General features: G+C 37.9%; 1 protein-coding gene across 1 annotated transcript in view; it reads left to right on the plus strand.

The window, feature by feature from the left end:
• LOC105483595 (transient receptor potential cation channel subfamily A member 1) overlaps positions 1-15,927 on the plus strand; it is a 68,245-nt gene that overhangs the window by 10,092 nt on the left and 42,226 nt on the right. Inside the window, exons 2-5 of the mRNA XM_011744518.2 lie at positions 4,119-4,282; positions 7,715-7,871; positions 10,752-10,927; positions 14,429-14,536. Coding sequence (XP_011742820.2) covers positions 4,119-4,282; positions 7,715-7,871; positions 10,752-10,927; positions 14,429-14,536 — 605 coding nt within the window. The remainder of the gene's footprint in view (positions 1-4,118; positions 4,283-7,714; positions 7,872-10,751; positions 10,928-14,428; positions 14,537-15,927) is intronic.

Genomic DNA, 15,927 nt, shown 5'->3' on the forward strand with positions numbered 1-15,927 from the left:
TATAAGTCAAGACCATGTGGTATTGGCTTAAATATAGAGATATTAATCAATGGAAGAAGATAGGGGTCTAGAAACAAACTCTTACATTTGTAGTCAATTGATTTTTGACAATGGTTCGAAGGCAATTCTATGAGGGATGTATAGTTTTTTAACAACTAGTAACAGTTGTATATCCATATGCAATAAAAATGAACTTAGACCTCTATCCCACACCCTGAACAAAAATTAACTCAAAATTGATCTAGTTAAGAGCTAACACTTGTTGAAGAAAATACTGAAGAGAAGCTTTTTAATTTTACACTGGCAAAAGTTTCTATATAAGGCACCCAAAACACAATACAGGAAATTAACAAATTACACTTTTATTAAAATTAAGTTTTGCTTTCAAAAGGCACTATTAAGAAAATAAAGAGAAATAACAGATTCTGAAAAAAGCTTTGCAAATTATCTGATTAAAGAGTTATATTTAGAATAAAGAACTCTTACAACTTAATATTAAGAAGACAACCCAATTTCAAAAGAGGCAAAAGAATTTAATAAACATTTCATCAAGAAAATATATGAACGACTAATAAGACACGATAATATGGACAATATCATTAGCCATTAGGGAAATGCTAAATTAAAGACTCAATGGTATATACCACTAGAATGACCATAATAAAAAAGATTGACAATACTAACTTTTGTGAGGCTATGGAGTAAGTAGAATCCTCATACACTGCTGGAGGCCATATAAAATGGTACATCCACTTTGGAAGGCAATTTGGCAGTTTCATACAAAGCTAAACACATACTTGTCACATTACTCAGCAAGTCCACTACTAGATATCTATTTAAACAAGAGAAATAAAAATGTATGTCCACAGATTTGTATGAAAATGTTCATAGCAGCATTATTTATAATAGACCCAAACTGGAAATAACTCAAATGTCTACCAACTGGTAATGGGTAAAGAAAATATGGTATATCTATACAATGGAATACTATTAAGCAATAAAAAGGAAGAAACTACTGATACATAGTACAATGTGGGTTAATCTCAAGTGCATTATACTAAGCAAAAGAAGCCAGATGCTAAAGATTACATAGTGTATGACTCCATGTATCTGAAATTTCTAGAAAAGGCTAAACTATAGAAACTATGCTCCAAAGACAGATTGAAGGTTGCTTAGGGGTCTGGGTGGGGGAGGGAATTACTACATCTGGGTCTAAGGAAACTTTTTGAATTGATGGAGATATTCTAAAACCGGATTACATAGATAGTTGTATAACTGTATACATTTACTACACAAATAATCACACTGTGCACTTTCCATGGGTGCATTTTATGGTTTTTTTCATAAAAGATGCTATTTTCCTTAGTATGTATATTGGGCCCCTTTTCATTAATAATATATCTGGATTAGTGACTTTAAAAATAAATATATTTGTAATTAATTTATAAACAAAACATTTTTAAATTTAAGGAACAAAATAATTAAGGAGAATTTTGGTAATTTAGATTTTTTCATAAAATGTTATTGAACAATATATGCATATAACTATATTTTCCCTCATAATTTAAAAAAATTATTTATTATTATTACTTTTCATTTTCTCGAATAAGGTCCTGTGTGATGTCAAATTGTAATTTGATAATAAAAATTACCCTTCAGAAAATTTCTAGCAAGGTTTCTTTTCTCTAATAATTATCATTTTAAAAGTATAATTGATATAAAAAGCTTGCACATTATTGCTATTCATCAATAAACTTCAAATGAAATAAGATCCTGATTGTAAATAGCTGGCTACCATCTTGTTCCTGTCTACATTTTGCATTTTAAGACCAAGATTTGCAATTAATCTTGCAATTAGAGGAAGCTGTCCTGCCTGCCTATGAAAAATATATTTTTGATGGGTAGGAAATAATTTAACAATTAAGAAGAAATAGTCATGGGAATTCCTGAGAGGTCTTAGGAAGACACTGCCTGAAAAATGCCTTAAATGAACAAGACCCTCGTAATATTTTTTAAAAATTAAACTATCTTTTAATCTCTTTGCTTTTATAAGCAGAAAGCAGGAAAATACTCATATTTATAATATTAACCATCTGTATTTTTCAGTGTTAAAGACAGAGAAGACAAATTAAAAAGAATACCTGCTTTGGGGAATGTCAATAGGGTAGAGAAGCAAGAATGCAGAAAGCATCATTCTGTGCTGGCAGCTGACCCCAGGGGATATTACAAAGGAGGGGTACTGTTGGCCTGGAGCCAATCTTCTCCCAGAATTCCCCTCAACCGTCCATTGCTGGAGTTCCCTGAACCGGGCCACGCTGCCCTCCCCCGCCCGGCAACCCCCCTCGCCCCCTGTCTCTCGGGGCCAACAGGGTATCTGATGCTTGCTACCATGACATGCTCACTGCCCCAGCTTCCAAAATGACCACTTTGAACATCCTCTTTATTCCCTTTTTGCCTTAGTGACCCTTTCCAGCTAAGTGTTGTGAGAAAAGCTATTGATCAAAATAGTCAATGATAAAAAATAAAGTCTTAATATTCCTATGAGGCATTTCCATTTTAAAACATTAACTCGGTATATGGAAAATGTCAGGTAGACAGCAATGGCTCAATGAGTTATTCTTTGTACCCAACCCTTGGATTCTTTTCTTTATTGGTTTCTCCAAATGCATTACCTCCTTCAACTAAATCATAGCAAGCTGTGCAACTGATTCTTGTCTTACACACCCGGAACAGATGCTGGTGGGAAAAGAGTGCAAAGGTGAAGTCAAACACCTGTATCCTCCAGCAAGTCATACTCATGGACATGATGTGGTTAAGTTCAATATAATCCTTCCAAGGAATTCCACTTCAGGGGTGGAATTGATGGCAACCTGCCATACCCATTGGAAGTTTTGGGGGGACCTTTCATGGTTCCTCAACGTCATCATATCCACTCTGCCTGGCTCTAAACTCAGCCCACCATAGCCCCTAGGTCAGACAGTCCACAAACCGTTACTGAGTGCACCTCTATGCCAGGTCCTAGATCCACGGGGGTCTTGGGCTAAGTGCTGGATATGAGCAGGTGAATACGACAATCCAGGGCCTTCAGGAAGCACAGTCTGTCAAAGCAAAAGACTGTCAAAGCTACGTTCTGTCCTGTGCAAGGTATAATCAGCCTTAGAAAGAAGGTTTCTTGCTTTCTAGCCTTGTAAACTTGAACTTACCGGCAACAGTTTCAGAGGCTCCCTTCTCTGCACATAAAAGTAGAACCAGCCTCTTCGATTGAGAGGGAACACCTTTTATTCTACACAATTGACACTTAATGAAGAGCAGTCCTATAAATATAAGTCTCTCATACAAAGCTGGGGACAAACTTGCACCAGTCAGCGGTGGCTTACGTTTAACCTGACCTTTTTATTAACCACCTTTAAACACCAAAGCGTGAGGGGGATCAATATTATTATCCACAGGAAACGAGACCTGATATTCACAGGGACTTAATCTAGTCCCTCAAACCAGTGCTAGGATTTAGCTATTTTCCCAAATGTTTGGAACGAGAAGTTTTGTTAAAAACTTTATTTCCAAATCAAAGAGGCCCCCAGAAGAAGGTGCACGTGGTGGGAAAGACAGGTCCATGCGATTTTAGTTAGAAAAAACTCCTGAAAACTAAAAATCTTTCCAATGTACACAGTCATTCTTTCTTCCTCTCTCTTTACCGCCCCCCCACTCCACACACACACTCACATACACGGTTGGGGGGCAGGGCAAGGGGGCTCTTAGTGTGTTTATTGTAACAAATTCCCTGCATCCACCCCGACCTGACACGCTTACTCTGGGAGCGCGCTGCTGCAGCTGCAGGACAGCGGGACGGGCGAGTCACTTTGTCCCTGCAGGGGCGAGTCCAAGGCAGACGCGGCGCCGCCGCCCTCTTTGCGAAGGAGGTCTGGGTTTCTACCTTCTCTCCGCGCCCCGCCTGCTTCCTGCACTACAAAAGTAGCGCGGTACTCAGAACTCCTTCCAGAAGTTCTCCGGCACTCCGGCGGAGGGACTTTTTCGCTGCCTTTGAGCTGCAACGCTGGAGAGCTCGAGCTCGCGCAGAACCCAGTGCCTAGCTGGCTGACAGAGCACTCTCGCCTCAGGTGCCCGCGCGCGTGGTGAGCAGCTGCACCAGGTGGCGTCCGGGGTGGGGTCAATGAAGCGCAGCCTGAGGAAGATGTGGCGCCCTGGAGAAAAGAAGGAGTCCCAGGGTGTTGTCTATGAGGATGTGCAGGACGACACCGATGATTGCAAGGAAACGCTTAAGGTACCCTGGGCGCTCGCGGGTCGGGAGGGGTTCCGACGTCCGGGCGGGGGTGGGCTGGAGGTTTCCTTGCGGGCACTTGGTTTGGAGAAAGCGTGGGGTGGCCAGGGGGTTGCAAGCTTTGGGATGTGTTCACAGTCCAAGAGGAGACCCCACTCATGACGCGCCTACACAGCCCCGCTTTATCAATTTTTTTTTTTTTTTTTTTGCTTGTTTGTCCAACCGAATTCTTGCTCCTGGACTGGCTACTGTAGTCCGGGGAAACCTACTCAAAAAGTACCTGTATCATCTGGCACAAGATTGGGCAGCTGCCTAAAATCAGGACAATTTGGAATGTGTGCCGTTTCACTTGGACCTTTCCGTAGATTTTATTTAGAACCAAACAGCCGAATGACTGTATCTAGTAGTCGCTGGATAACTATTTAAGAGTTTTGGTGGTTGACAAGCCTTCTGCTCTAACAGAGTGAAACAGAGAAACCTATTATCTGCACATAAAGCGTTGCAGAACATGTCCCCAATAAAACAGAGGCAGGAGTGGCAAATTCCTTCTCCAGGGGGTAGGAGCTTCAGGAAACGCTGTGGAGGAGGTGACCTTTTGAAGACGGGTGGGTGGCCTGGGGCTCTAGGATGGGCACTTATATTACCTATGCAGTTCTCGGACCTGAAGGCAGCACTAGCTACTACCTGATGGCATAGTCTAAGGGATAAAGGCTGTTGGGTGCTCAGAGTCCACCACTGGATTTCATCAGATTGTCAGCAGGAGAAAGGGGCTCTTTTAAAAGGTTGAGACATCATTAAAAATGTCTCTCCAAACCCTCATCACAAATCTCTTTCGACAGTTAGACCATGTTAACAGTTTCTTATGTATATTCCAGGTTAAAAAAAAAATGCTTACACAAAAACACACGGGCTAATAGATCTTGTTTTATTTGCAAAGTTATGAACTCACAGATTTCCACTCTGATTTACTCACAAAATGTATTTTAGAATACATTTCAAATCGGCACTTGTAGATTTACCTCATGTTTTTACCAGCTTCTTAATATTCCACTGTATGAATAGATCATGATTTATTTAACCAGTCTTGCACTAATGGACACTTAGGCTGTTTTGTATGTAACAAAATAGCTTTGTTTTGCTATTACACATGTGACAGAGTATGTCTGTGACTTCTCTGTCTGTCCCTTGGTACTTTTATGGATATGTCTGTATGTTAAAGTCCCAGCAGGGTCAAGAGGTACTACAGCTTTAATTTTGGTAGAAATTGACAAATTGCTGTCTAAACAGGTTGCAGGAATTTGCACTATTGCCAATTGTGTGTGTAAGTCAGGCATGTATAGTTAATCACACACACCAAGTAGCCAGGCCTCCCAAGGTGAGTCTGTTGACATGTCCAGTTTGGCCACAGACATTTTTTGTACTTCTTAATGTTAGCATGATAACTGTGGCCTTTTGGCTTACTCCAGAGAACTGAGTCATGAATAGATTTCAACCACTGGAATAGTATCTTTACAATTAATATGGTACAGGGAGAAATTTTAAATTTCTAAAATCACCCATGTGGTTTTATTTTCTAGAGATATTTGCTGAAGAATTTCTTAGCAGCGAGTCTCAAAATTGTTTGTCTTCATGTTTCTAATTGTCTTTATTTAGATTTATCGCCTACATAGAGCAACTTATGTTTTTAAAGCCTTTTAGAAGCTACATTAGTTTGTAGATGGAGAGATTATATATTTTATTTCATTAGCTGTGGTAGTTCCATATCATTTTGTAAAAATCTCAGTAGTTGTACTCATTACAAAGAAACATATGTAATACTGTAAAGGGCTTTTTGAACTCTAGAGGGTTTTTGGTGGTTTCCAAATTTAGAAGAAAAGCTGTATAACATATTTTCTCCAGCACATACACAGTATCTCAGGAACACTAACAAAACTGAAGGATCACAGAAAACTTACAAGGTGAGAAATGTGGACAAAGAACCACTGGACTGATGCTTTTAGCCTTTTCCAATTATTTTCTTTCAAGATAGTGAATACTTTAGCGTTTGACCTTCCAATTGTTCTCTCTCACCTCAGTTTCCAACCTTTTGGCCACATTGCTACTTATATGTATTTCATTAAAGCAACCTAAAAAAGATGTATTTGATATCTCTGTTTTAAAGTGTTTAGTTAGAATTAGGTTATCTAAAAGTGATCTAGTCTATTATGTTCTGAATCTAATCATACAGTTCAGATTCCAAAGGAATCTGAAGTGACCCTGTGACAACGTGAAACTACATTAAATGAATATATATTTTGTCTAAATGACATCCTTGGCTGACTTTCAGAACTTTAAAAAATCGCTTCAAAGCCTGACAACGTCAGGTACTGATTGAGATGATCTAGTACATCTGATATGCTCATGTAAAGTATTTAGATGCTGTTTTGTCATTGTGAATTCAGTAATACCTTGTGAGCATATGAACCTAGTACTCCCTCTAAGGAGTGTGGAATTGGGTTTGTGTTGACAGCACATTGCTGAACAGACATCCTAAACTGCTCTTTCTGGCACTAGGGAGTGGGCAGCATAATCCCTTTATTATGCAAAGAGCGTATCAAATTCAAGTACCAAAATGCTTCCAAATAGATTTAGGTCAACAGTTTCTTTGATAGGATAAGACATGGAAAAAGTCCCTACTTCTGCAAGAAGCCCATTTTAAATTTATTACTGAATATGTGTAAATTTGGAAGTGGTTGGATGCTTATTGTCATATCCTGTAGTCACTAAAGCTATATGTAGCTTATATGGAAAAAAGTAACACATCTCAATTTAAGAGACTACCATAGGAAAGTGATTTGTTAGGTACTATTCTGTAATAACAGAAGCAAAAACTAAAGGTCAAACATTTAAGAAATTAAGTTTTATTATTCCAACCTAACATTTGCTGAATAAATCCTAATATTCTAAATCTTTTCTTAGTTATATTAAAGATACATTAAATACCTTAATACTTCATTTTCATTGATAGCTTTTATTTTCAGTAGTGAGAAATGCTCTAGTTATCCTTAAAATAAAAAACTGGAGTTTGGATATATATTATGTGGCATATGTGACTAGTTATGGTCAAAGGTAGAATTAAAGCAAGTATCTGAATCATTTGTTTGGGGAAGATTTCTGCATTTCCTTCACAACGAGGAAGAAAGGCCTTTATTTCTAAGCATATATGAATGAGTTCAGGATTAAAAAATTTATTTCATATATTGATCAGTCTTGGGGCATTTTCTCAAACCTTCTTTGTGTATGTAAACATTTTGTGTATTTCAAGAAAAATATTTACCTCATTATAAGCATGATAGATAGTTTTGGATAATAATAAGTTCTTTCAGGCTATAAAATGGTTATAGCTATCAATTTTGCTTATGCTTGTTTGGTGTAACGGTGTTTAAATACCTCTAGGTGGTTTTTGAAGGAAGTGCATATGGATTACAAAACTATAATAAACAAAAGAAATTAAAAAGATGTGATGACATGGACACCTTCTTCTTGCATTATGCCGCAGCAGAAGGCCAAATTGAGCTAATGGAGAAGATCACCAGAGATTCCTCTTTGGAAGGTAACAAAATATTACAATGCATCTTCCGGAAATCGTTCGTCCCATTCAATTCACTAGAAAGAATGGAATGAAGTGATTTTTAAGGGCAATTAGTGCCAGTTATAAAGAGCCTATATATTTCACTTAGAATTGTGAGTTTTCCTACACACCAGGACTTCTCAACTTCTTCTACTGAAATATAGCTAAGCATATTGCAGAGATCTAGGACACCCCACAACAAGCACAGATTTCATTTGAGTTTTTAGATAGATTGTAAGAATGCGTGTACATTTTACATACTCTTTTATACTATTTCCATTGAGGTTATTTTACATTTAAATTATCATCATTAAATAAAATTGACACCTCAAGAAGGTGTACCATGCTCCTACAGTGATGTTTTCCAGGTGCCAGCCTTGTACACTCTACCTTGTTTAAGAAATTCAACTGCAGGGCCGGGCGCGGTGGCTCAAGCCTGTAATCCCAGCACTTTGGGAAGCCGAGACGGGCGGATCACGAGGTCAGGAGATCGAGATCATCCTGGCTAACACGGTGAAACCCCGTCTCTACTAAAAAAATACAAAAAACTAGCTGGGCGAGGTGGCGGGCGTCTGTAGTCCCAGCTACTTGGGAGGCTGAGGCAGGAGAATGGCGTAAACCCGGGAGGCGGAGCTTGCAGTGAGCTGAGATCTGGCCACTGCACTCCAGCCTGGGCGACAGAGCAAGATTCCGTCTCAAAAAAAAAAAAAAAAAAAAAAAAAAAGGAAAAGAAATTCAACTGCAGACAATGAAGGAGGTGGATACCACAGAGATGAAGGCAGTGAAGTGGTATGATAAGACCTTTGCTATATAAGATAATTCTGTCAATATTGTGGAAGATGGATTAGAAGTGGAAGCCAAACTAAAAAGCTATTTTGATAGTAAAGAGAGAATAAGAGTTTGCCAGGGTTGTGCAGCTACAAAAACGAGACAGGGAGAGGTTCAAGAGATATTAGTGTAAAGTCAATAGTGCTCAACAGCAGAGTAAATGGGAAGAGAAAGAGGCAGGGAGTTAGAACTGACTTTGAAATTCTTAAATTTAGGAGATTAGGCTAATAATATAATCATCCCCCAAAAGAAGGAATATGAGAGAACAGAAAGGAAGTGAGTGCGAAGGTGTGAGATTTGGTCACAGTGAGTTTGAAGGGTCCAGGGGACATCCTCTTGGAAATATCCAGCACACAACAGAAATGCAGAAGGAAAGGGGCTGCCCTACAGGAGCATGATTGCACAGGAAGTCGCTGAGACAGTGGAAATGTGTGAAAATCCTTTAGGGGATCACAAAACGGCTAGCAAAGGTAGCTAAGAGTAGAGTACCAACATCAAGAGACAGATGGCAGAGCAAAAGCCAGAAAAAGATGAAGATAGTGAAAATACACATGTCGTGGGTGAAGTTACTGGAATAGAAGAGTTAGAAGGAGCCCTTGCCACAAAGAGATCAAGTATGAAGGAGATCAAGATAAAGCCTCTACATTAGAAGGCCCCAGTGACCTCTATAAAAATAAAAATGATTTCTGAAAAGTGATGAGGATAAAAGCCAAATTCAAGTTATTTAATTAGTGAATGGGAGTTTGTAAGTATAGATCCCTGTTTAAGTTTGGTGCCAAATGGAGTGATGAATGGAGTGCTTCTTCTTGATCAGACAGAACGGTCAAGAGATGTGTGTGTGTGTGTGTGTGTGTGTGTGTGTGTGTTATTTAGAATGAAACACTTAGATGAATGAAAGGAAATGGCGGAGAGACACATTTTAAAAAGGAGAGAAACAGAAAACATGGCTGTATGGTTCCAAGTACCGTGTATCATAGATAGTCCCCAAATCATATTTTTGAGCAAATACTTTTTCTCCTTTCCTGGACATAAAGATATACTGTCACCAATTTACAAGGTTGATAAAGCAGTCAGCCATGTCTATTTTAGAATAGCTATAGGACTTTGCAGGATGAAAGGACATATTACTTATATGCTGAGCTCACGGGGTACATAGTGCCATATATCCTATCGTAGAAATACATGGAAACCTCTTGTGGCATCAGGGTCTGAAGCTCAAATTCTAGTCTTGTGGTTTATGAGTGGTGTGTTGTATTTCTCATTTACATTTTCTGAACCATTGCTACAGGCCAGGCACTCTGCTGTGATCTTTAGAGACATGATTTAATATTATTGTCCCAGTAACATTGCAACATCACAGAGTCTCTCTGTCTCTGTCTCTCTCTCTCTCTCTCTCTCTCTCTCTCTCTCTCTGATTCTCTTTCTCTCTGTCTCTCTCTCTCCTCCTGTGTATGTGTGTAGGTATATGAATATATGCTTTTTCAAATTTTTTTTTTACCAAGTTTGAATACAAGAAAGCTGAGGTTCAGAGAAGTGTGGTAACTGTCATACCTCCTTACTAGCTCTGTGATGTTGGCAAGACTTTTAACCTCTCTGAATCTCAACATCTTCCTCCTTCTGAACATTAGTCATGGTGTTACTTTGCAGGCTATTGGAGGCTTGAATGAAATAATGGTCATGTGAACTTAGCAGAGTGCCTAGAACATGGTTCTTGCTTTTATATAATCCCAATATCTTATTACAATCCCAAAACTCATATAGATAAAAACATGTAGCAATAGGAGGATCTATTTCTTATTAATGCTACCCATAGAAATTTCACTCAATTGAGAAAGTCAGTCTCGTGCTACTATATATTCCCACTAGGTGCCCATTAAATGTTTCATTAGAACTGAAGCTGTGTTTTTAGTTTCCATTAAAAGATGGAGCTGATGTCAGTTGCACTTGGCACTGCGTTTGGAGTGGATAGGCACTCAGGAGGTGTTGAATACAGTCTAAGCAAAATTTAATCCACATTTTGGTTTCTTTTTCTAGTACTGAATGAAATGGATGATTATGGAAATACCCCTCTGCATTGTGCTGTAGAAAAAAACCAAATTGAAAGTGTTAAGTTTCTTCTCAGCAGAGGAGCAAACCCAAACCTCCGAAACTTCAACATGATGGCGCCCCTCCACTTAGCTGTGCAGGGCACGCACAACGAGGTGATGAAGGTAAGGCTACTGGCCGGCTCCAGTGGGCCTGACTGGCAGCACAGGTGCTGGGACCCAGATCCAGCTTTCTCTGCCTGCACCAGGATGAGCACCTTCTAAGCTTCCATGGCAAACAAAATGTAATTATTACATTTGCTTTTCTTCTCAGTAACTAATGATGATGATTAGTTCTGACTTTATTGAATAGTTCTTATTCATCAGGCATTTTTGTAAGAGCTTTATGTGTGTTTGTTTATTAAATTCTTATCTAAGCAAACCCACTATGAAGTAATTCTACTAGAATTCTTATTTCATAGCTGAGTACACTGAGGTGCCAAAAGAATTTGAATAACTTGCCTAACGTCACACCACAAGTAAAAGTGCAAGACCAAGGAAGTTTATTTTCATCTTTATATTTTCAGGTTTAGGCTTCATTACTTTTACCTGACTGTTTTAATGATTAAAAGGAGGAAGGTAATGAGAGACTCAGTGAAAACAGAACACATAATTATGATTCACTATTTTTATTAGAATGGATGGCCTGTCAGACAGATTAGTTAGCAGAAGACATAAGGATACCACTGGGAAACATCTTATTGGTTTTCAAGGTGTAAGAGTAAGTTCAGTCAAATAGAGGAAAGCCTGGAAAAATGCTAAAGGGTAAGAATTAGGCCATGGTTTGTAAACTACATCTCAGAGTCTCTCAAACACCCTAGAACACAAACATGCTTAAAGGATGAAGAATGCAATTTACAAATGGAGCATGTTCCAGAAATTCATTTCTAAGGTAGGCTATTTGGAACTTATTAATAAGTTTTCTGGTAGAAACAATATCCAAAGAGTTCCATGAGTTTCAGGCTCCATTTAGCCCAGGAAACTTTCTCTCAGCCCTCTGAAACTTTGGCTCCTTTAAGTCTGGCATAAAAGGTGGGAGAGAGCCACTTTCTGCTTTTCTACTGTACCTTGTATGTGGCTCTATTAAAATTCTTAACATGTGATATTGGAATCAAATGTTCATGTGCTTTTCTTCCCAACTGGCTAATTATCCTTGAGGGAGGAGCTGTGTCTTACTAATTCAAGTGTCTCTTATTCCTCAGTACTGTGCTGGTAAATGATGGCTGTTGAATGAATGAATGAATGAATGAATGAATGAATGAATGAATGAATGAGTGAGTAAATGGGAGTTCTGACTGACTGAGAAGGGGAGATCAGAAGTCTCAGTACCTATGAGATGGGTCAGGGTGGCTCCCTGAAGAGGTTACTAGAAAGTTCTCTGGCAACAAGCTGTTATTTTTTATTCATTATTCATGAGTCAAGTGCTGTTTCTATATCATCTGGATTGGGTCACTAGTGACTGCAGGGACTCCTGCAGAGATATCAAATATTTCCTCATGGAGCTCTTGCTCCCTCTGAAGGCTCTTTTCAAGAACACATGCCTATTAACTTAATTAATATTGGCCCTGAAAGTGTGGTTTGGGAATTGAAGGCAGGTAACTTTTGAAGGACTGTTGTTAATTAGAAAGCAGAAATCTCTAGACCAACGAATACAGAAAGGTGGGTATCACATAGAAATAGAAAATAAAGCTCCTAACTGATTCGTAAACTTTGTTATGGACATAAAACAAATTTTCCTGGTGACACAAGAGCAAGCAGAAAAATAGAGTTCTAAGTAAAACCGACTCTCCTTTACTTGGTCTTACCAACCTCAACTATGTGTAAAAATATTTTCAGACTCCTCTGGCTCACCAGAGATGACAGGAATAGAAGGAGGAGAAGGTGTTTTGGAATGTCTCCCCTCATGCTTGCAAACAGCAATCCTCTCTACCTGCCTCTCCCAGTTATGCCCATGTTCCAGCCTGTACCCACCCAGCCCCTGCCAGTTTAGAAGCTGCTCTGTGGACTGCTCCACTGACCTTCCCTTAAACCTTCCTCTGCTGCCTATAATAGTTGTAAAGTAAAAAAACTGTCATCCACGCATCACTTCAAGTTCTTGCACAATTATTTATGGTATGCATAATATTCCCTGGGACACATTGGCCTGGGGATTAGGGGGTGGTTTTGTCTCTCAGTGGCCTGCAGGCCTTAGTCCTTGGGGCTTTACTTCAAAGTATCCAGTTGTTTGACCCTTCCATGAGGCTTTCCAGATTCTCAACAAAGGGACCTGTGGAGAGCTCACCTCCGAACCTTCCAGACCTGCCTGGTCATGACTGAATTTGAAGTAGCTGCACAGTTTAGTTGCTCTCTCTGGGATCCCTGCCACATATAATTTAACACAGCTATACATTTATGATCTGTGATTCTAAGAGGGCAAAGAGAGAAAACCCTCTTCTTGTAGACTTTGGTGGGCTATTTTCTATATGAATCTAGAGCTGCTTAAGAACAGAATGCAATGGTGCCTAAAGTCCATGGAAGGAATCTTATGTTCTCATTTCCCTTACTCTGTCAATCATTTCTCCACATATTCTTATGTACTAAAATCTGAGTTTAATTTTCTTTTATGAGCAGAGCTAATTAATAAATCCAATTTATTTGCTGACACAAGAGATATATTCTGTTAACAAGAGGCTCTGGTAGGAGGTTGCATACTTTTTTCAAAGAAGTGAAGGTTTTTAAGAAACAGCTTATTTAATAAATTCTTTTAACATTATTTAATTATAAAGACATGTCATCATTTATCATAGTCTTTCTGCAAGACGAAAAGCCTCTAGTAGGCCAATTCAAGATGTGATAAGACGTTTATATGAGATAATTTTGTTACATTGAATGTAAAAGAAAGACTAGTCAAAGATCTATAGATACTTGGTCAGTAATCAGATGGCAGTCAGTCAGGTGAGGAGGTAACAGGTCTTCAATGAAATTTCATCAGAAAAATTACTTGACCATTTTATAAGGATGCTAATTTCTTACATTGTAGAGAAAGTTTCCATTCCAGGACAAGTTTGAATTAATTGGGTTATGCCACACAAAACTCTGTTTTCTTTACTAAAGAGAATAGAGTTTCCACTGACATTTCCTAAAATTCTTACAATCCAGGTAAAACAAAAATAACTGGAAGAGAAAAAAAAAATCCCTTCCTGCCTTTCTCCCTCCCTCCTTCTTTCTCTCTGTTTTACTCTCTTCCTTCTTCCCTAACTCTCTTCCCCTCCACCATGAACACATTCTAATGGCTCCACACATTTATTTTCCTGAAAATATTAGTTAACATAATTTCACTTAATACAAGTCGGAAGTATTAAGTGAAGCTATGATAACTAGTATCTATAATTCTTATTTTATTTACAATTCCAGAACTCAGTATTGCCTTGATTGTTGTGACATTGAAATCATGATTATTTCATCTAATGGGGAAATTAATTAGTACCCACAATGTGCAAGATTTTGTGCCAGATTGTGTGAGAGAAGGATGAATAAAAGATAAACAGACATGGTCACTGGCATTTGAAAACTGAAACTCTAGTGGAAGGCAAGTACCTTATTTGGAAATTTGCAAGAATTTTGACAATTATTCCCCCCTTTTTGCAGGTCTTGCTTGAACACAGAACTATTGATATTAATTTGGAAGGAGAAAATGGAAACACAGCTGTGATCATTGCGTGCACCACAAATAATAGTGAAGCACTGCAGAGTTTGGTTTGTATATTTGTCATATCTTTCTGCTTTCTTTATCTTTTCATGAATACAACATGGATTATTATTATTTATAAAAGCTCTTAAGTTTTTCTCCTTAGAAAAATATAAAATACAAAAACTAGGTCAGAAAAAAGTTGTTCTATGTGTTTTTGTGTATGTACTCCCCCCTTAAGAGGATCTGATATTGCTTATAGAAGACTAATAGTAAAGCAGTAAAGAAAATTATGAGAAAATCAAAGTGAAAAGAAAATATAGGCAGGAAAAGTTGAGATGAAGCTGGTGGTCAGGCTAGAATGCAAAATACAAAGTATAATGGCCTGAATGTTATAAAGATGGATCAAATGTATGATTCTGAGCTTCTGAATAGCCAAAGGAAAGATGAATATAGTCAGTTGCAGACTTATTTGGCCCATAAGAGAAAAATCAAAGGAAACACAGCTCCCATGACCTAAAGACACTGTCACTGGGTCTCAAAACAGAGCCCTGTGTGATGTAATGGCAAAGGTTCTTAGCCACATGCCTGAGAGTAGAGCCAGCCTTCTCTCTGGTGAGGCTTCCTGGCATGGTCCAGTGAAGCGATGGAGATGCTTGTCTACATGACTTCCTCCTGCTTCTGGCAGTGCTCCATCTGAGTGTGCTGTTAGAATGCCGGCAAATAGACTGTTTTCAAATATTCCTCAGTTACTTGCATGTTATCCAGGCCAGCATCTGTATTTTCACCACTTGATTTTGCCTCTTCACAATCTCAGAGAATAAGAAAATACAATTAAATAATTTAAAACTATTTACCTAATGTTTAAATGTGCCGTACAAATATGTTTTAGCACCTTTACTAGATGGACTTAGAAACAGGTACATACTCTAAGCTGTCATGATTGGACCACAAAGAGAATAAATGATAAAGAAAATAAAAATAAGTAACACTCAAACCAAGAATTGAAGAAAAGAGCCTTAAATTAACCAAAACAAAATTGGAATAAATAAATAGTATTGTTGAAAATACTACAGAAAACAATATATTTTTAAAGTCTGGCTTCCTTGCAAGTCTAATTTATGTGTATACTGTGTACTAATATTGTTCAAAAAAGCTTTTACTTAATAATATTCTTTAATAATATGATTTTACAAAGTGCATCTTCAATTTCTGGACTCTCTCCATATAGATATTTTATATATATATATTTTTTATATTTATATATAAAATTTTATATTTATATTATATATTTATATATAGATATTTTATATATTTAAATATATATATTTATATATATATAAAATTTCTGGACTATGTTGTATAAAGTAAACTGATACTACCTCTAAAAGCTGAGATTACAGGTGGTATTGGCTTCTTCACACTTTTATACTTTTTCAAAATCATTTTTTGTAGTAAT

This window comes from Macaca nemestrina, chromosome 8 (assembly GCF_043159975.1).
Source record: "Macaca nemestrina isolate mMacNem1 chromosome 8, mMacNem.hap1, whole genome shotgun sequence".
Classification (NCBI taxonomy): domain Eukaryota; kingdom Metazoa; phylum Chordata; class Mammalia; order Primates; family Cercopithecidae; genus Macaca; species Macaca nemestrina.